The following is a 22,756-nucleotide window of genomic DNA, read 5'->3' as shown; positions in this document are numbered from 1 at the left end:
AGCCTACACTGTTGAACATAGACTTTGATGGATCCCCCTGAAATATAGTTTTTAAAGTATTGATTAATTAATAATAAGTATATTTATAGAATGACGGGGAATCGTCCAGGGTGTGAATTGTCCTGAAGGAGAATCATCCATGTTTTGATTGGGAATTGTATGACGACGAATGGACTTGACAGAGAATTGTCTTGGAACCTGCTGATCATGGGTAATCATATAAATCAGGTTAACTAGTTACAAGGCTTCATTTAATGCTTTAACTTTATATAAGTGCATTTTAACTTATAAGTACAGTACATACCAGAACAGTAAATATTTAACTTGCAAATACAGTACCATGGAAAGGCAGTACAGCAAATCGGTAACAAACAATTAATCAATCTATCTATCTATTGCAAGACACATTAATCCCTTACATGGGGTGGCCACAAACAAATCACCTCCACGACACCCTGTCTCCCGCCATTTCACTGCCCTGCTCCCAATTCACACCCTCTCTCTCTTATATACCTCTCCACTCTATCTCTCCATCTCTTCCTTGGCCTTCCCCTCCCTCTCTCCCCCTCCACCTCACTCACGTACACTCCTCGTCAGTCTCGCACTCTCCATCCTCTCCTCATGGTCAAACCACCTCAGTGTGTTTCTCCTAATGCTTCCTATCACATCCACATCCACACCACAATGCTCCTTCATATCCTCATTTGTCAGTCTGTCTCTCCATGTGACTCCAGGGGCTCCTCTCAAGTAACTCATTTCTGCTGTTCTCACTCTTGACTTGTGTCCCTCCAACAACGTCCAAGCTTTACTTCCATACGTTAGAGTTGGTATCACGATACTGTCATGTAATAACTTTTTCACTTCCATGCTGCTCTCTTCCCTGTCTCTTATCACTGCCTTCAAGGAACCAGCAACCTTTCTTCCTTATTGTACCCTTTCAAGCACTTCACCCTCCAAACTTCCATCCTTACTGATTACACTATCCAAGTACTTAAACGTACTCCCATTTTCCATTTCGTCATCATCCAGCCTCACTGCACATTCACTAACTTCACCTCTCTTGAAGACCATAACTTTACTCTTCCCTACATTCACTTTTGGATTCCGTTTCTTACACACACTTCCAAACTCATCCACCAAGACTTGCGGCTCCCCTTCATCTTCACTCAACAACACAGTATCATCTGCAAACAACAGTACAGGGATTTTCCAAACACTGCCCTCTCTCATTAGGGCCACTCCAACGTCCACTGCCCTACCTTGTATCTCTTTTATAACCCCCATCCATGTACAGATTGAACAACCATGGAGACATGACACATCCCTGTTTCAACCCAACCTTCAAATAGAAAATGAAAAAGGCAATATGGTGATGCCTAGCAGGTAAACTGGTTATAAGACTTTATTTCTTGCTTTAACGTTTTTTAATAGTACCTTAACTTGCACATAAACTTACCAGAACAGTAATGTAAATATTTAACTTACAAATACAGTTCTGTGGAAAAGCAGTACAGCGAATCTCATGATCAAAACAAACTGTGTGTACTGTGCTAATGTTCGAGGATTTGGCCTTTCAAAGGCCTCTCTTGCATAAATTTATAGTTTTCGTAATGGTTCTTTAATCTTATACATATCCCAGCACTTACTGCTTATAATTGCGAGTGCGTTCGGTGAGAACATGTTCCGAGTGAGCTTACTGTACAGAAAGAGTTAAGTAAATTAGGCAGAGGAAAAGCAAATGGTCGACGAAATTTCAGGTTGGGTGCTACATGAATGTGCAAAAGAGTTAAGAAGACCAATATATTTAATATTCAGAGAATCCTTAGGTCAAGGTAAACTACCTGATATTTGGAAGAAGCAAGCATTGTTCCACTATTCAGGATAGGGAATAGACAGAATCCACTCAATTACCGACCAGTATCACTGACCATTTTTGTAAGATACTAGAAAAGTTGATAAGAAAAATTTGGGTAAACCATCTAGAACACAGTGTGATGACAGAAAGGGAGTTTGGCTTTAGAAAGGAATATCATGTGTTATTAATCTATTAAGCTGCAATGATAGAGTTACAGAAACATTACAGAAAAGAGAAGGATGGGTGGCAGTATCTACAGTAATCCCTCATTTATCCAGACATAATAGAGCCAAAGGCATGTATGAGTAGTGGCAACATCCAGATAATGAACACTATTCCCCTACCATACCCAGACCCTACCTATACCCACTTCTGACCCATACCTAACCCATTTGTACAGTACCTATGCTTAGTTTGGCAGAGTTTTCTGGTCTTTCAGGCATATTTAGACATCAAAAAAACACATAGGAATATCAAAAGCAATGGTAAACACCAAGAAACCCATGCAGAAAAACCACTGAAAACCAAAAAACACCCTACCTACACACCACTGTATGTACAGTACCCCTCCATATTTTGGTGGTGTTTTCAGGTCATTCTGACATATTTTGACATCAAAACATACATAGGAATATCCAAGATAATTTTCAGCACCAAGAAAAGCATGCAAAAAAAAAAAAAAAAAAAAAAAAACTGAAAACCAAAAAACACCCTACCTAAATACTGTTGTATGTACAGTACCCCTCCTATTTTCTACACCATTTTTTGGGTCCTTCTGCCATATTGTGCCTTCCTATTTTTGACACTGTTTTTCTGTGTTTCTACCATATTGTAACATCAAAACATATATAAGATTATCCTAAATAAATTTTAGAACCAAGGAAACTGTGAAAGAGACCTAAAGTTACCTGCCGAAAAACATTCAATTGGGGTACTTACCACCCAGTGTTCTGCTGACAGGCTTTTTAACTCGCACACCTCCAGCAGGTGTAGAGTTGTCCCTTGTGGTCTAGTGGCAGACAGTAGTGCCTAACAAAGGTTGACAAACTCCTCATCATCATCCTCAACCTGCCGGAGTTGGGCGATGACCGGTGACGTGCGGTGTGGTGATGGTGGCCTACCCACCTCAGGAGACACCGAAAACAGCCGCAAACTTACGTCCAACAGAGACTCAGCAGCTGTCAATGCGTTCAGTTGTGGGTCTGATGGTGAAGACAGGAAACGAGCTGGTGATGCTGGTGGTGGTGAGAATGGTCTGGCACTCATGGGGGTTGCAGGCTTGAAGAACGAGCTGGTCCTGTTCTGACGATAGGACCGACGATTCTGCCAGAGGATGACAGCGTCCCGGACTCCCCTGCATCTCCATCATGAGGCGGAGTGGCACCAACTCCCTGTCACAGTGTTGGTGCTCGGCATACTCCAGCATCCCTTCCAGGTAACCACTGAGGACACTGAGACGAGGGATTGAAGGAGTTGCAGAGGGCTGCGATTCTGGGCCCTCATCCTCGTTTTCATTGGTCCCACTGTCCTCTTCCATGCCCGGAGAGGCAGCAGCAGTAGTGATATCCTCATCAGACATGGTCAGATAACCAGGATCGCCGCCGTCGTCATCCAGCCAATCTCTCACGTCATTAACATCCACCAGCTCTCCTGCTGTTTTAAGACAACTGTGGAAATCATCCACATCAAACTCCTCAAAGTTGTGCTTGGCTTCAATTCCCTGCAGGAGACAACGCCGACTGCTTTTGAGGGTTTTGACTTAGACTTCCTTCCATGCGTTCGTCCAGTTGAACACTGCAGACTTCAGGGAGTAACGCTGAAGATTCTGCAAGATCTACTCCCCACGTGTGTCCTTGACTGCGTCCTTGTCCTCCAGCACTGCCATCACCTCTTTCAGGAACCTCCGTTGGTACAGTCTCTTGACAGCCACAATAACACCCTGCTCCATTGGTTGAATCAGAGCAGTCATATTAGGCGGCAGAAACATGCACCTAATCCGCCTGTCAAATCAACCAAATCCATCTCAGACAGATGCATGGTGGCATTGTCCAGGAGCTGGAGTGCCTGCACCTGGTCGCGAGCGATACTGTGGACCTCTGTTTGATAACAGATAACCTCCTTGACATAATGGTTGTGGAACCAGTCTCTGGAGATCTTAGCGGTAAACCAGGCCTTCACAGAATGGTACCACACAACAGGCAAGCCATCCATCAACATGTGGAGCAAACGTGGTTGTTTTGCACGTCCAACAACAATGGTTTTGAGGCAATGCGTCCTGTTAGCATCGGCACAGCACAAAACAGAGACATGTTGTTTGGACAACTTCCAATCAGGCACAGTCTTCTCCCTTCCTCAGCTAGGATGTTACTGGGCAAGGAGCTGTAGAACAGACCCGTTTCATTAGCGTTATAGGCTTGATCAAAGACAGAGCCCTCATCCTTGATCAGGCACTGCACTTTCAGGAGAAACAGGTCTACTTCCTCTGCTGTCTCCTCCAAGGCCTCACCATGTGCCTTATGGCCAGTAAGTCCATGGGGAAGCTTGAAACAAAGGAGCCATCTCTTGGACGCCTCTAAGTCCTGCACAACAAACTTCTTGGCAGCAGCCTTCATCTCGGTCCCATGCACTGGCACATCCACACCACTTTGCTGATGAAACCACATTAATGTCGACCAGTCAATAATGGCATGCCAGGCCTGGGCCATTATCTTCCTGTCACCTCGACTTGTGAGTTCGGCAAAGTTCTGTCCGTACTGCGTAAGCTTGTTACGTGACTTCTTGATATCGAACAGTGTTGAAGAGGCTAGATCATACTCGTGAAGAATGTGTCCTGTGGTCCAGCCCACGTCAACCTTGCCCACTATCTCACATTTCTTCTCCAGAGTCAGGACCTTCCTCTTCTGTTTTTCAGGTGATGGTGGTGGGGCCATCACCACACACACAAAAATACAGCAGAGGAGGGCCACAACCTGAAGAAGGTAGGGAACCACCACAAAAATGCAACCGCAGTCACAGCCATCGTTGCAAGCGCTACCACTCACGAGGGAGACAAAGGCGGGAACTGAGGTGTGAGCTTGTGTTCATTGGCAAGAAGTACAGCGCTGCCATGTCAAACCCAACAGTTGCTTTCGAGCACAGAGGAAGCAAAACGTGGCAAACTGACATCTGCATATAAGGCTCACATGCGTTTGCCCAGGCAAAGGTTAGTACGTGACAGCAATAACGAAAGACCAGTACATCATCACCTCAGGTAGTGTATGACTAATGTGGCCTGCCAGGCGACTCTGACCATTCAGTAGGGACACGGACAGGCGCGCGTGGTGGGGGATTTTGCACTAATCCCGGAGCCCCGGGGACTCCTGCCGTTTGGTATAGAGGTGAACGGGCGGTTTTACCGTACATGTACTAGTGGCTTGTGGTCTGTGTTACATGTGTGGTGGCCACTGCTACCCCTCAGCCACAACGCTCGCCTCATCCTTTCAGAAATAACCATTGGATTTTCTTGAAAATATACTCAGTGTGTTTCCCAAGCAAAATTGCATAGGTTATCCTTACCTAACTTAACCAAATCTAACCTGTCCCATTAGGGTTGCTTGGCTAAGGTGGCTGAGTGTGGTATTGAAATGAATACCCATACCGAATGGAAGTGTATTGTACAGTACATACACACATACAGTACTGTACTTCTGCATGAGTTCATCCTTGCACGTGCCTTTCATGTTGGCCTCGATCATCTCCATCTTCTCCACATTGGTAGTTATACTCTTCTTCGCTTTTTCAGAAGAGGAAGTGCTATGAGATTCCTTACTAGATACCATTTTTCACATCACAGTGAAAAAACACTGGGCAAAGTCAAGAGATGTGAGATGCACACGCAGTTGTCTGAACCCAGTGAAAGGTGTGGAAAGACTGAGGCTGATCACATGCAAAACAGTGTGTCAGCAGACTCCAGTCCCATCCAGGCCTATCACAGGTAGCCCCAAAATAGCCCAACTCATCATCTGTTCCCACCTACAGATCTCCAACCTAGCCCAAGTGGTTGGGAAAAGCTGCTGCCAAGCTCGGCAACTGTGTTGAGTCACCCCACGTGCAGGTAGTGGTTCGTAAGGGCTGTGTGATGCACACCGATAAACAACCATTGTTTGGTATAGCCATAAAACAGCTTGGTGAACTCAGAGTCATTCAGAAGGGCCACGTAATGCACCCCGTTTAACAATCATTGTTCAGTGTAGCTGACAGAATACTTGGTGGGCTTTGTTGCATTCATTAAATCTGGTATACCGTACAGTATATTGAGGATCAATATAGCGAGGGTCTACAAATTGGTTAGGTCCAGTGAACCGGCCCTTGATGTTTACTTTATGGACTTTTCAAGGTATGTAAGGGTGGATAGAATAATGAGTACATTCTCCATCCATCTATCCAACCATCATCTAATCCAGTGTTGCCTCATGAAGAGTGTAGAAGCCTGGTGCTAGGCAGATTTGTCCTGACATTTAAGATGAGAGTGACCATCCATACTCATCCCTGAGTGGCATTACGTGAGCAGTAAACCCCAACCATTCCTTGGATATAAACCTGCACTGGCACAATCCGACTGGAGTGCCCTAATTACCCACTAGACCACCAGGTGCCATAATTTGGTTATATGGTTACCACCCGGTGTAGTAAATGGTTTCTTGGTATACATTTAGCTTGTCACTCAGAGTAAAGTTACCCATAGATTCTCTTTGATAGAAAATAAAAAGGAATAAGTTTGTCCTGTTGGTGAGTGGAATTTCTGTCTGTGAATTGCTGTGATGTATTGAGGTACTGTATAGGGTAGTTGCCATGATAGTGTGTATGTGACCAAGGTGATATGTCGAACACCGATCCTCATACAGCTATTAAAACCTAAGGTTATATGTGTGTCAGTAGACAGAATTATTGTTTCTCCATCACATTATATTACACCATGTTTAGCCATAAGCTTGATACTGTCAGGAGGGAGATGGTGAGATGGTAGTGGAGTAACATTGTAGACTTCTGTCTAATTTGGTTTAATGAGTAGGTAGGTGGTAGCACTCACCAACCACTCACTCGATGTAGTGCCGCTTTCTGGTGCCTGCCCTTTCCTTTCTTCCTTCATTCCTTCCTTCCTCTTCTGTCTTTCTTTCCTTCGTGCATTCCTCTTCCTTCTGTCTATGGGTGACTGTACAATGAGTGACAAGCCAAATGGTTTCCTGTACACCAGGAAACTATTTACTATGCTGGGTGGTAACCATGTAACTAAATCATGGCGCTTGGTGATTTAGTGGGTAATTAGGATGCTCCAATTGGATTGAGCCAGTGCAGGTTTATATCTAAGGGGTGGTTGGGGTTTATTGCTCACGTAATGCCACTCAGGGATGAGTGAGGCAAGTCACTCTCATCTTAAATGTCAACCAACTTGTCTAGCCCTGGGCTCCTTTGCTCCTCATGGGGCAACACAAGAGTAGATGATGATGATGATGGATGTAACCAAATTCCACCCAAGTAGGGGGAGCAGCTCTGTTGAGATTATATGATTGCCTTGGTTAGGTCTAACACAACTGAATATTTATATTCTTGGTTCTTAAACCTGTCCACCTAGTTTCTTTCATGTTTTCATCTGTGTACTCTTTTAATTTTCCAGCTTGCAGTTCCATCATACAAACATTTGTCCCACACTTCCATCACCTCCCATCATTGCCATTCAAATTTGTTTCCTTCTTTTGATACAACCAGCGCTGCATTAGCAACAGCTTTATATTTATACCTCCCTTTCCTTGGGGGAAGCAGCCTAGGTATATAGATAGATAGATAGAATATTTATTTTTGTACAAGGTAATTAGAAGATTGCTGAACAGTGCTACAACATACCCTAACTTTGTTAATTTCCTCAATGTTTGTGACTTGTAATTAATGCACTGCTTCACTTTTAAATACCATGGTTCCCTATTGACTTCAGTTGTTAATGTTTTAGTTTGCTGTATTTTCTCATTTCTGGCTTGCCACCTTACTCCTTGATGAACTTTTGATACAGGGCTGCTGCAGACCAAGTTGTGGGGGGCAAAGGGAAATTTGAAGAGGTAATAGTTGCTTCACGGGAGATGGCAGCATCATCGATGCAGCTAGTTATGTCCTCACGAGTCAAGGCAGATCGTGGCAGCCAGAAATTACGTCAGCTGAGCACAGCACACAAGAATCTTGCAGCACTTACTGGGACTCTGGTAGCTACTGCTGAGAGCTGCAGGGACAAGGTGGCTGTTGCAGGTGAGTAATTGTATCAGCTTCATTAGAGCTTGCTGTCACATTTACAGCACAGTGTATCACATCTTGAGTTTTTTTTTATGCATTTCCCTTAGTTTTTTTTTTTCCTTAATTACCTCTGCCTGTTACTACCTTCATTAGAAGATGCCTGGTATATGGTTGTAGTCATTGCAGTCTTTCTTGTTTTTGTTGTTCTTGTGTCATAGAAAACGCTTTGATTGAAGCCCTGACTATGCCCATGCCACCCAACCTGCAACACCCCTTTGCTTAGGATGCACCTCCCTTGATATTCCCCTCTGTCTACCACCATCCTAGTCTGTCCCGCAAATTCTCCTTTGCCCATTCCACCCCTTTTTCTGCCTCTTTCAGTATCAAATTTGTAAGAGAATTTCTCTTACCATGAGATGCCCATTTTCACTGGGTGTACTTTGCCCATCCTGCCTCACTACCCAGTACCATCCCATCCCATGTTCCACCAGCACTGTTAATCCAGTTTGGTGAACTAACTACAGTGAAATCTGGCAAGGTCACAGTCTAAAGAGAGGAAATGGGGGCAAATTCGTTCATTTTTTCATATTTGAAGGCTCCAACCTGCTTGCTTGCATTGTCCTTGTTCACCTAAAGGCGGCTGTCCATGCTTCTCGATCTCAGGTAGCTTCCCTCTTCAGTCCGTTATCCCTGAGGACACACTCAGTGACCTTGTTCCAGGTCTTTTTCGGTCTGCCTCTCGCAACCGTGCCCCTAACAGTAAGTCTTCTCACTTTCAGCACCCAATTACAGTATCATCCCCCATCCTCTCCACATGCCCAAACCATCTCAATCTACCTCTGCATCACAATGCCAATATGCTCCAGTCCCATCCTACCTCTCAACTCTTCCATCATAAACCTAGCCTCCCCAGGCCTCACACTCAGGGATGCATTGCATATCCACCTGATCATTTTCATTTCTATACATTTGAGCCTGCGAATATCCTCTTTCTTTACGGCCCAAGTCTCACTAGCATACAGCGTTACACTTGTAATACATGCTGCATACAAGGTTCCCTTAGCATGGAGGGAGAGCCCTCACAATGTCAGAAGAGGCAGCAGCTCCCTGAACTCCTTCCAACCACTCCTCACGCTAGCTGCAGAGCTAGCTGTAGCCCCACCTGCAGCACGTAACATGTCTCCCAATAACAGAACTCTTCCACACACTCAAGAGACTCACCAGCAAGTCCATTCCTTTCATGCCTGACAATCTCCACCTGCTTTCCCTGACATATTGCACAAATGAAATCATCATTATCTTGCAGTCTACCTCTAATACCACTACATCTCTTATGCACCCACTTATCACAGACACTGCACAAGATGGAATTACTTCCCATGCCCTTGTGGCAAGTCGCACATGGCCACTCTTCCTCTTCTTTGACAGTACCACCACCAGCCCTAGATACCATCACCTTTGTTTTATCTGCAGTTACTCTTAAGTCCTTGTGCCCTATACCATTTCTCCACTTCCTAATTCTTTCCTCCACTTCCCTTTCATTCTCTGCAGTCAACACCAAATCATCAGCATACAGAGCATCTGCAGATCTGTCGATCTATATATATGTTGCCAGATGCCTTAATCCTGTAAGGGGTGGCCACAAACATATCGCCTCCATGTTGCCTTGTCCCCTGCCATTTCACTACCCTTCTCCCCTGCCATTTCACTACCCTTCTCCCAGCTCACCCCCCCCCTCTCTCTTATACCTTTTCACTCCATCCCTCCATCTCATCCTTGGTCTCCTCCTCCCTCTCCTCCCCTCTGCCTCACTCACATTCTCCTCATCAGTCTGTTGCTTTTCATACTCTCCACATGGCCAAACCACCTCATTGTGTTTCTCCTAACGCTTCCTATCACAGCCACATCCACACCACAATGCTCCTTCACTTCCTCATTTGTCAGTCTGTCTCTCCATGTGACTGCACATGCTCTTCTCATATAACTCATTTCCATTGCTCTCACTCTTGACTTGTGTCCCTCCAACAAGGTCCAAGCTTCACTTCCTTGCGTTAGAGGAAAAATTATGGCCATCCAGGAAATACAGAATTAGCCTCCTGATCTGATTCAGGTTCATTAGGGTAATTCCAGTGGATTTCATTTCAGTAATACAGTTTGGTTCTTCTAACCAGCATCTGTGATGCTAATATGCATTTTTATTTTATGATTTCTCTCACAGTACATGGTTATTGATTGAGTTTTTTATGTTATTTTCTGTTACCATTTAGAAACCTTGGACTTCTCCAAGCTGAGTTTGCATCATACAAAACGTATGGAAATGGAGACACAGGTGAAAGTCCTGGAGACAGAGCAACAGCTGGTGACTGAGCGTGCCCGCTTGGCAGAGCTTCGCCGGCACCACTACAAACTGGCTGGCGAAATGGAGGGATGGGATGACCCTGTGAGTAATTTAATGCATATCTTGAAGCACATAGATTATTCTGACTTCATAACAGCAGTAGCACTGCTAGAAATAATAGTAAAAATGTAATTTAAAAATTATACTAATAATCAATGTTTTCCTTTTAGAACTTTTGTTGACCTATAACATTGAGCCTATTTACTCTGGCCAGCTTTAGGTTGAATAGTTGCTGCTTTTTAGAAGTTACTTGCAGTTTACAAGTCGTATGTTGATACAGTATAAAAATATACATTCTGGTTTTGTTTACTAACATTATTAATGTGTACTCAAAAAAATACATACTTTAAAAATATGTACTGCACAACAGATACTTGCTGTTTTCAGGATTCAGGTCCATGGGAAATGCAATGAATTTAGAATCAAGAACTTTAGAGGAGACAGGACATACGGGAAATTGTAAGTTAGGTTTCCAAGTAAGAATGAACCAAAAAAAAATATGCAAGAAAATGATGAGTGAAGGCATAGAACCAGTTAAATATAAAACCAGCTGCATTTGGCACTCAGCTACTGTGTAGGAATGGCACTGCACCTTCCACTACTATACTTTGTCCACTTTACCTTGGCCTTCAAATTGCCATCTCCCCACCTTGAGTGTTGAGCTGTAGCAACAAGTGATTTCTAGAATATTTCTGTAGTCTTGGAGAAGTGCTGTGGAAAGTATGTACGGCAATAGTATTGTCTCATTCTGCTGTTGACCTATGTGAATGAAGCTGCAAAAGGGTAAAAATTTGCCAAGTTTAGGTGGACAACCTGTATGACAATAATCTAATGCCACAACAGCTAACAAAATATAGCGATGCTCCTGCACTACCTCCTGCTACTAATGTTTTTCATAAAACCCTTTCTTTTCAACAGTAAAATGAAGCATAGACTCATTAAATAACTTTTGCTTGGGGGAGTTAAATCTTTAAAGTAAATATAATTTTCATTAGTGTATTTAGTAGTGTGTTGTACTTCACCAAAAAGTTTATTAACCCTACTTAATAGAAGGTAAACACACCAAATTACTGTGTCACTGATGACTTACTTCCAGCTAAATTATTATTATTTTTTTTTTCATGTGGCATAAAGATAGTCATGTTTATGATTGTAATTTGTTTGTTGAAGTGTATGATAATATGCCAGTAAAAGAACCAGCTCAGTTCCACTTTCCCTCTGCAAATGTAATAATGACCACCTTGATAAAACTACTGCAGCAAGAGAACTTCACCTTGTCCTGACCCCTCCCTTCCCACTGCCAACCAGTACAAAAAAGTGACTGTTTCTTGACACTCTTGTGATGATTGTGTGGATTTATATTTTCAGTTAAGAGAGAGATGCAGAATTTTATATTTACTGTATATTTTTCACATAATCACAATAATTCAGCCATTCCTTCTAAAACTACAGTATAATACCATACCATGATGTAAAATCATCATCTGATGACCCTGAATTCTTTGTGTTAAAAGTTGTAGTCATTGGTAGTGCACGATAGCTCTAAAATTAGGAGTGGCCCTACCAGTTCTGCTACACTGTAATGGCAGTGCTACTCTGTATCATCACCAAGAGTGGTGTTACTCTTAGGATACGACAAAGTAGACTTAGAGAGATTGTGGAAGGTTTTGCGGATGTACAGAGTGCATGGTAAGCTGCTAGGTGCCGTCAAGAGTTTTTAAAATGGTAGTGACGCATGTGTGAGGGTAAATGGACAGTGAATGGTTCATGATCAATGTGGGTGTGCGACAAGGTTGTATGATGTCCCTATGGTTGTTCAATTTATATGTGGATGGGGTGATGTGAGATGTAAAAACATGAGTAATGGAGAGGGATGATGTTGGTAATGAATGGTGATGGATGGAGTATTTCAAATTTGTTGTATGCTGATGATGCAGTGCTACTTGCAAATACCGGACAAGAACTTGGTTGACTAGTGCAGAGCTATGTTGATGTCTGTGAGCGTCTCTCCTTAAGTGTAAATTTAGAAAAGAGTAAAGTGATGATTATCGAGAGAGAAGGTGACTTGTGTTGTGATGTTACAGTGAATGGAGAGAGACTGGAATAGATGAGAGAGTTCAAATACCTGGGTACGGTGATGGAAAAGAGAGGAAAATGGGCAGAAGAAGTGGAAAGCAAAGTGACACAAGGAAGGAATGTAGCTGATGCTATGGAGGCCTTGACAAGAAACAGAGGCTTGAGTGTTGCAGTTGCACAAGGCTTAGCTACATGAAGAAGTGTTAGTGCCAACTTTAACATATGGAAGTGAGACTATGGTGTGGCATGAAAATGAAGAGTTAAGAGTGAGAGCAGTGGAGATGGGACTGCTGAGAAATGTATGTGGAGTACAGAGAGTTGACAGGATAAGAAATAACGTGATTCATGAAAGATGCAGCGTGAGGAAGTCTGTGGATTCCAGAATCGAAGAGAGTGTACTGAGATGGTATGTCCATGTGTGAGAATGGATAATAATAGAGTGGTGAGAAAGGTATATCTGAGCGAATTTGAAGGAGGGAGGAGGCAAGGTAGGTCAAGGAGGAGGAGGGATATGGTGAATGAGTGTGTGAGGAAGACGGGTATGGAAGTCAGTGAGGCTAAGGGACTAACAAGAGATCGAGTTGGCTGTACAAATTTTGTGACAAGAAGTGCATGATCGGGAATTTGGCACTCCTTTTTAACGTGACAGCGTTTAGATTGACTTTATTAGATACGTTTATGTGAAGCTACAGAACGTGGTGAAAGTTTTTGGCTTGTCAGATGGAGCCAAGATTCCGTGGATTTGAGTGATGAGTGAATGGAAGTGTGGCCCCTTGAATTGCAAACTTGGGCTGTCTGGACATTGCAACTCCTCACCTGGCCCAAGGGTGGGAGAGGAGATCTGGATGATGATGAATTGCATTTTCCACCTTTGACTACACTTGTAGAGTGTATCTAGGTCTTTTTACACTTCCTTACAACAATTTACCCATTTAATAGGTTTCATAATTTTTGCATCATCAGCAAGTAAACTTATATAAGTACTCAACCTCTCTGGCATGTCATTTATACATATCAAGAACATAATTGTAGCTAACACCGAACCCAGGGGCACTCCATTACATATCTTTTTCCACTGGGAAATCATGTCTCTTATTACGGTTCCCATTTGTCTTCTGTCTAATAATTTTACATCCATTTCAACACTTTCCCATGTACTCCTCCATAGGTTTTCAGTTTCCATAATAATCTTTTATGTGGCACTCTGTCAAAGCCTTCTTTAAATCCAGGTAAATACAGTCTACCCATCCTTCCCTTTCTTAAGCAGTGTCTATCACTCTGCTATAGAAGCTCAAAATGTTTGTAACACAAGATGACCCTTCTCTAAATTCAAATTGCTTGGATGTTGTTACCTTGTGCCCTTCAAAGAATTTTATCCATCATTTTCTAATGACATTTTCACATAGTTTGCAGACTATGCTAGTGAGGGAGACCGGTCTGTAGTTAAGCGGGTCCTCCCTGTCACCACTTTTATAAATCTTAACTATATTTGCTCTTTTCCATTCAGTATGTAGCTCCCCATGGGTCCTCTGTCACCACCTGTATAAATTGGAACTATATTTGCTCTTTTCCCCCACTTTCTGTGCAAAACCTTATAGGTTAATATCATAGATAGGCCTCACTAATTGGACTGCACATTCTTCCAGGATCCAACCAGCTACTTCATCCAGTCCCATTGCCTTTCTCACATTCGTATCCTTCATCAACTGAAGTATATCATTTCTCTCGAGTAATACTGTTTCCAATTTGAGGGCTTGCATCTCTGTTTAGGTTCTAGGAATTCCTCTTCAGTTAGATACCAAACAATTTAACATTCATTGTTATGCATTTCCTCTTCTTTTTCACATATTGCATCACCATCTCTCAATCTCATTATGCTGTTCTTTGTTCTCATTTTACTATTAGCAAACTTGTAGAACAGCTTGGGTTCTTTCTTGTTCTTATTAACGATCTCTCTCGTGTTTTTGTTCCTCCTTCCTTCTTACTTTTATATATTCATTTCCTACTTCTTTTTACTCTTTCCAAACTTTCTCAGTATATCTTTTTTTTTTTTTATCCTGTGCTCCATTCCTAATTTCAAGTGCCTTCCTGCATCTTTTATTAAACCAATCTTTCTTTCTGTCTTCGTTTTTTGCAGCAACACTAGGAACATGGTTTTTGACACTCTCATCATATATTTTCATAAAGAAATTAGTTTTCTCCTGGATATTTTTCTCCCTTTTCATTTCACTCCAGTCCATATTTTCGATATATTGTTGTAAGAAGTCAAAGTCCACTCTTCCATAGTTATATCTATTTTGTCAATATGTCTCTTCTCTTTCTCCTGTGTCCCCACCCAATACCTTCATCTCCACAACCAGGTGGTCACTCTTTCCTAGAGAGCAATGATACTGTAATTTTTGTATATTATTACAGTTTCTTGTAAAAATCAGATCCCGTCTTGATGGTGTATCCCCTCCCCTAATTCATGCATTTTCTTTAGCCAAGTGTGTTAACATATTTTCTATTATCAGCTCCATCAGTCTATACCCCTTTGTTTCCACTTTGTTCCCTGCATCAATTTCTTCCCAATCGACCTCTTTGCAATTAAAATCACCCACTAGCAGCAATCTATTTCTCTGTTCAGTTACCTTCCTTAGCATATCAAGAGACTCACTCATTAACTGTTGATACTCATCCTTCTTCCATGTTCTGATTGTTGGTGGGATGTACATCACTACCATGTCTAACTTTTCTCCATGTTCTTCAATTGTTTCCACTCCCAGTAATTCCACTTTCGTATTTTCTAAATGTACTCTTTCTGCATTTACCTTTGTATCAGTCATAATCATCACTCCTCCTCCAAACTTTCCTTCTCTGTCTTTCCTCTACACATATAATCTTTCCAGCCTAGCACATTTGCATCGAATTCACTCTAATTTAGTTTCAGGAAGGCATACCACTTTTTGCTTCATTTCCCTAATAGTCATCAAGTTCTAGATTGTCAATGCATCCACATTTGTATACATTACCTTTATCATATGAGCCTGAGTCTTCCTAATCACTTCTTTATTTGCTCTGACTTTACCTAGGCCCACCAGTTCATTTTGTACTTTTCTCTTTAGTCCTTTATTTACTGTTTTTTGAATTTCATGTCCTTCACTCGCCAAAAAAACACTTCTCTCTGACCCTCTAATCTTTCCTCGTTTTTGTTTTTAGCCTTTTCCAGCAGTGTTTTCAGTTTCGTTCTCTCATCAGAGTTTAGATCTTTTCTTATCATTACCTTTTTCAGATTTTCATCATACTCAGCCTATATGCTGCTCCCAACACTTCTTTTGCCACATTTTATCAATAAATTTAACCTGGATGGGCCTAACATTAAGACCTTCTGTTTTATACTGGGCTACACTTCTTACATCCTCTATTTTTCATTCCCAGTTTCTTCCTTCTTCATTTATCTTAGTAAATAATTAACTGATCTTGGTCATCTCTTGGCTCTTCCTTGCCTGCTTTGATTTCTGTTCTTTCCCCTCAGCTTTGATGATGATCACACATCTATTTCTTTTAACTGTGCTCCTCACAGTTGCCTTTTTTTTTTTTTTTTTTTTTTTTTTTTTTTTTTTAAGATGCCTCTTTGTTTGCTATTTTTTTTTTTTCCTCTACATTGTTTTATTATTTCTCTCAGTTCTGACATCTCATCACACCCTTTAACCCTCATCCTGTTTGTTCTTGCACTCGTTCTAAAACTGTACATACCTTCTCAGTCTTATGGTCAGTTTCACTCTCTTTCTCAAGTTCTTTATTTTCCTCATCTAAATCACTTATTTTCTCCTTGAGGGCTCCCTCCTTAGCAGTACTCAGCTCCTGCTTATCTTTTATTTCACTTCCTATAATGACAAAATGTATAGTAGCATCTTAATCCACCCCATCCCGGCAGATTTTTAACAAATGACCTCCCCCAATCCCAGCAGATTTTCGATTTTGTTTTTTCTGGCTAAAACCTATGCTTTTTATGAGAAACATCAAAAATTCATAGGAAATCACTCACCTGAGGTTTTAAATACTGGATACAGGTAGCAGTACCCCTTACCTTACTGTGTTTTCTATGGGGCTGGCTCCAGAGAAAATGTGTTCTATGGGAGGGGTAACTGTTCCACACCTTTCATTAAAGGTATTTATTTACTTATTTATTTGGTACAAATTTTATGTAGTACAAGAGTATATTGGTTTTCACGCAGTAATACAGGCGATATTAAGCATTGTTTCACTCACCAAACACATCAACATACATCATCTTTTTTGGCGACATTACCTGATCATCATTTCTGACTGTTTCTTCCTCTAATGCTATGTAAACTTTGTCCTCCACATTGTCATCGACTGGGGAATCACTCTGGCCTTGATTTTCATACCGTGGCACGACATGTCTTTACTGGCCAGGTCACTGGTAACGTGAATGGCCGAGACAGTGGCGTGGGAGGGGGGGAGGTCATGCAGGGTAAGGCATTGTCCCTGCCTAGCATCTGGTAGAGGAAGGTGTCCTATGTATACGTACCAAAAATCATTCACCAAATTCGAAAAATGTGCGAATGGCGGACCTTGCAATTGCGGCGCGTTTTATATGTCAACGGGAGTCACAGTGACAAAACGTTCGGATGTATATATACATTGGCGGGTTAAGGCTTGCTAACAATAAATATTCTAATAATCAGAACTGTACTTTATTTCAAGGTAGCAGAGAAAATTCTTAGTGACATAAATGTGTAGTAGCAGCGTATGGCCTGCTAACAAAAGATATTCCAATATTCAGTATTCATGTTGACGAAGTAAACACCGAGAATGAAATGTTAGGACTTTGAAAAATAGATCATATGCTTGGCAGCTAATTTTGGGTTGCCGTCTCAGAAACTTACTGTTGTTCCTAGATGTTCCATTTTTTCCGTGTGGCCTCCTTGAATTGTGACATTACTCCCTGGGAGTCATATAGCCCACACTGATCAAAAGGTAACTGTGACATCTGGGGAAGTATTATGATGGGCATGCAAAAAGTTTTGGCAAGAGGGTAATAAAAACAAAATTAATAGAGATACACATTTATTGAAGTTCACACTCCTTCAAGATACTCTCCTCTAAGGTTTACACACTTCTGGAGCCATGTCATTCACTTAACAAAGCACTCCGAGTACTCAGAAACAGGTATACTCTTCAGTTCTGAATTTATCCTCCTGGCAAGGTCCTGTTACCTTCGAAAATGGATCCCAGCAAGTTTTTCTGACAACATAGGGAATAGCCAAAAGTCACAAGGTGCCAGGTCAGGATGGCACCTTGTGACTTTTGGCTATTCCCTAAGTTGTCAGAAAAACTTGCTGGGATCCATTTTCGAAGGTAACAGGACCTTGGCAGGAGGATAAATTCAGAACTGAAGAGTATACCTGTTTCTGTGTACTCGGAGTGCTTTGTTAAGTGAATGACATGGCTCCAGAAGTGTGTAAACCTTAGAGGAGAGTATTTTGAAGGAATGTGAACTTCAATAAATGTGTATCTCTATTAATTTTGCTTTTATTACCCTGTTGCCAGAACATTTTAAATGCCCCTCATAGTGTACCATTGACTACTTTGTTCACTAAAATTATGATGAGTGTTGTGTATGAGATTGTTAATACTTTGTTAATGATATACTGTATAAATTTGGTTGTTAGTTCTTCGAGGAAGCTGATTCCAGAGATTTGTTGGTATGTACAGCTTAAGCTTTCCTATTGAGACTTTCTGTGATGTGGAATGGAGAATTATTTGTATCCCTTTGGTGAACATTAGCTTTAATGTACAATAGTCCATATGAAGTTATTTTTTATAGTTTTTAGTAAATGTATTTTTCAATTAATGTGGAATTTGATACATAATTTGACCCTTCTCACTCAGACTAAAAATGTAATTCTAAGGATGTATAATCCACACACTGTAAAATTGTTATTGAGTCCTTTTATATGTTTTCTTTGGAAAGAACTTTGCTGGCTTCTAATGTTGAATTCCTTCTCTTTACTTAAAAACCGTATTGCACTGTATGAACACTACAGTAGTTATTATATAGTTTGTACTCTCAGTGTCATAAATTTACTTCGGAAGGCATAGCTTTTAGTGTCACCCAGCCTGAGTTGCATCACTCCCAATGGTTAATTGGAGTTAGAAATAATATTAAATTGATTATTGACAATTCAGGTCCAATACACTTTAACTGAAAGAACACATATTTGATATATAATGAAAGTGTGTTGAATATTTATTTTTATAGTTAGTTGTTCAGACACCAATAATAAGCAGCTTTAATTGGCCTTGACTGTGACAAGCGCAGTGATGGTTAGGGGGGATTTCAACCCATCACAGGTTCTGTAACCTCATTCTTCATGTTTAATGCAGAAGTGTTGCCACAAATTTTGATACAAGTTGAAAAAGTACTCCAATGTAGGGGCTGCTAGCTAGTAAGCATTGTGTTGGAGAATTAAACTTCTTCAGGATCCTACAAGGCTTGGGAGTCAGTCAGAGCAATTAATAACAGGTTTGCTCATTATGAGCTCACCAGGTACTTAGATCAAGTTACTGTAATTATAAATTTCTTGATAGTGAGCTTGATCAGTGATTCATAAACAGTAATCACCAGTATTTGCCTTTATTCCTACTAGCTTACTGGTCAAGTGATAGAGCTGTGTGTCAGAGATGAACACGTATTTACTTGGTTCTGTTGGAATCTTTGTGATGGCCATACATTTTGCTATCATGTATAATACATCCTGGAATGTAGGTGGTTTTCTTCAGAATACAGTAGCCTAGATTCAGGCCCTCCTGTGCCCCAGGTTCCTTTACACCTGTAAGGGGTAATATAGGATTCTTTTATTGTTTGTTACCTGAATGATTGAGATGGAACTGACTTCTGGGAAAAATAGCAAAAAGGAAGAATTAGAAAAGACTAAGAAAACCACCTGTGAAATTGATTTAGTGAAGTGAAGAATCAGGTTACAAAAGAAAGCACAGGACCACCAGTATTATTTTGCAACAGTAAGAGCTGGATCCACAAAGTAGATACAGTAGTAGGCATGTTGATGTAGTTTGTTCTTCTGGAGTACATTTTGTTAGACTGAATCTTTTTCCTGTTCATAGAAATGGAAGATAGCAGCTACTACATCCCCTTCATAGTCTAAGCCTCACAAGTTGCCATGCTTGTCATCCATATTCCTAGCCACAGGAAAAAGAAACAGAAATTGGTGAAGAGTTATAGATTTTATGTGATTTTAGAATAACAGTGTAGGAGTCACCATGGGGGGAGGGGATTGGTTATTGCATAGCCAAAAGTCCATATTTAACCCCTAAAGTCCTATGTCCGACGAGCGTCAGTTTCTAAACTTGGTACGTGAAGTCCTGTGGCCGACAATCATAGAGAAGTTACAAGAACTGGAGAGCTGTAACCCCACCCCTTTTATGACGTAAATGGTGCCCAGCCAATGGAAACTAAGAGATGAGGTGGTGGGAGGGATGAACCGACCTCCTCCCCAGGTGTGGGGAGGGACCCCCCCATGCCATCTCTCCACCTCCCTCTGCCCCATTGGATCCCACCCTCTGTGTCCTCTCCCACCCAAACTACCCCCATACCCCCCCCCAGACCATATTGGCTGTTGTGGCAGGCATATTCCCTCCCTTTCCTCCTTCCTGATGCCTTTCTACACTCCATTCATCTCCCTATTCCCCTTTATGATGTCCCATTCTTGCTCATAGTGAGGAGTGACTTTTGTATTTTTGATGGTCGACAGTGCAGTAACCATCAGACATATAAGAGTGAAATATACATTTTCTGGTGTGTAAAGTCAGGCTCTTAAATTCCAGAAGACTTTGGTGCAATTCTCTCTCTCTCTGTATGTGAAGGGTAACAATTTTCATTTTTGATGTTCTTTGACAGTCAATAATGCTGTAACCATTAGACATGTGAGAGTGAAACATACATTTTTTGGTATGTAAAAGGAAGCACTTGAAATCTTTAAGACCAAAATTTACCTTGGTGAAAGTTGAAAAATCGGACCCTTTTTGTGGTTCCGGGGGTAAACAAGGTTGGCGATTTGCATTCATTAGGGGTTAATTCATGGAGGTCATGGAAGTGTCTGACTGTGAGGCTTTATAACTCACTTCTTCCCATGGCATTGCTTCATGAGGCCATAGAGCAACTAGAATAAAGGTTAGTTTTGCTGCTATAGTAAGAGGGTGTTGATATGAGGGATAGGCTCACTTGCAACCTAGTGGCTAGCAGCCCCATTTTGATATGCCTTTTTAATTATTTGGAATGCATGTGGCAGTTATGTTTCTTTTTCACACAGAGTGGCGTTGTAACACCTTTCTCCTTTACCATGGCTCATGGGCAGTCAAGGGCAGTTTAAGCTGATCTGTTATAGGAATATTTTTTTTCTTGGTTTTTGCATGAGTAAAACAATTGTTGAAGATGATGTTATGAAACAGAATCTATTGCTTTCAGTGCTTGTATGCGCAGCTGTGACACCATGCTATCCTGCTTGTAAATAATGGAAGTTGTTAATATAGAGTACTGTATTTGTTATATATTTTTGCATACAAAATGCTGATTCACTTTATGCCTTATGCACCAAGCCATTTGTTAATTCATGGGTCACTTAATGTCAACTTGCTTTGCTGACTTGGTGATGGATTGTAGCAATCTAGTACAGGCAAACCCCGATTTATGATACCCCTAGATGCGATCCCCCAGAATAGTTAGGGGGGTTAGAAATACCACCCAACCCTGCCTGTTGTAGGCCAACCCCTGGTTTTGTCATGGGTTTTGATTTAAAAAAAATTATTTTGATGATATTTTAGACTTAAATTTTGTGTTTAGGTTGATTTATAAACTGTTTTTAGACTTAGATTAATGTGTTTTAGTCATAGATGGAGTGAACACTGTCATTTGGGGTACGGATTCTTGACCATCAGACGAGGTACAAAACAGTGTGGACAACTAGGTAACTCAATAAAGAATATTTCATGTTTGACCATTGAACTGTCATCTGACCTAACATGAAATATATAATAACAATTTTAAATAAATATTTATTCTTATGAATACCTTAGAGAGTAAATATTTGATGCATTGATGAAACTGTGACATCAATAAAGTATGTATTTACATTTGGGTTATTCAAGGAAAAATGCTTTGAAAGTACAAAGGAATTTCTAAATAAATGTTGGAAAATAAGGGAAAATAAAATTAAGAAGCTTAGCAACCAGAGCAGTAGCTAAAACAACATCAAGAGGGGCGTTTGAAATGGCTCTGCCGATCACATCATCGATCAATAAATCATACAGGGTGTTCAAGGGAAAATGCTTTGAAAATACAAAGGAATTTCTAAATAAATGTTGGAAAAAAAGAGAGAAGAAAATAAAGGAGCTCAGCAACCAGAACAGTAGCTAAAATGATCTAAAGAGGGGCCTTTGAATCGGCTATCCTGATCACATCATCGATTGCATTCCTCGTCAAGAGAATTCCCTGTTAAAACATCAGCGATTCTCCGTCGCAACAGTTCACACCTTGAATGATTCTGCGTAATTCATACATTATTATTATGAATAACAGATCTTTATTTAACTGTCCCAGGACATTGATGATGGGACTGTATGCAATGCTGCTGCTGCTTCTTCTCTACTGAGTTTGAATACAAATTGGAGATTTCATTCTCCAATGACCTTGACCAGGTACAAGCGAGACGGTCACTGGTTTTAGGCATAGGTGAGCTTCTTTTACTACTGTTAGGCCATTTAGATTGGCTTTAAACTTGTTTTTGGGCTCATTTGGGTGGGTTTAGGACTTGATTGGAGGGAAACCTAAAGCTCAAAAACACATCCCTATACTTTAGATGTTAAATCTACACTGAGATTTGATACCCCACCTAACGATGGGTTTTTACTTAACCTATTGCATCTTTAAACCGGGGTATGCCTGTACTGTAGTAGTAAAGCATGGGTTGTAAGATTTGAATACAGTAACAAATTATAAAAATTCTTATAGAAAATGTAGTTGTACTTTTATTAATTGTTACTGTTAGTGTTTTTTTTTGTTTTTTTTTTCACCACAGGACCAGAGCTGAGCATATGTGTCAAGGTTGAGATGACTGGAGAGTGACATGTCTGGGCATTAAGCTCCA

The 22,756-nt window shown here is 41.1% G+C and overlaps 1 protein-coding gene across 1 annotated transcript in view; it reads left to right on the top strand.

Moving 5' to 3' along the window:
* Positions 1-10,956, top strand: part of Hip1 (Huntingtin interacting protein 1) — a 189,424-nt gene extending 178,468 nt beyond the window's left edge. Inside the window, exons 17-19 of the mRNA XM_080277509.1 lie at positions 7,899-8,128; positions 10,381-10,553; positions 10,899-10,956. Of these exons, the coding sequence (XP_080133635.1) occupies positions 7,899-8,128; positions 10,381-10,553; positions 10,899-10,925 (430 nt within the window). The 3' untranslated portion in view covers positions 10,926-10,956. The remainder of the gene's footprint in view (positions 1-7,898; positions 8,129-10,380; positions 10,554-10,898) is intronic.
* Positions 10,957-22,756: the final 11,800 nt, after the last annotated feature.

The sequence above is a fragment of the Coenobita brevimanus genome, chromosome 70, assembly GCF_032717465.1.
Source record: "Coenobita brevimanus isolate Jiangsu-jjx chromosome 70, ASM3271746v2, whole genome shotgun sequence".
Taxonomy (NCBI): domain Eukaryota; kingdom Metazoa; phylum Arthropoda; class Malacostraca; order Decapoda; family Coenobitidae; genus Coenobita; species Coenobita brevimanus.
Note: the sequence above shows the minus strand (reverse complement) of the source record. Positions and strands in the feature narration are given on the sequence as shown.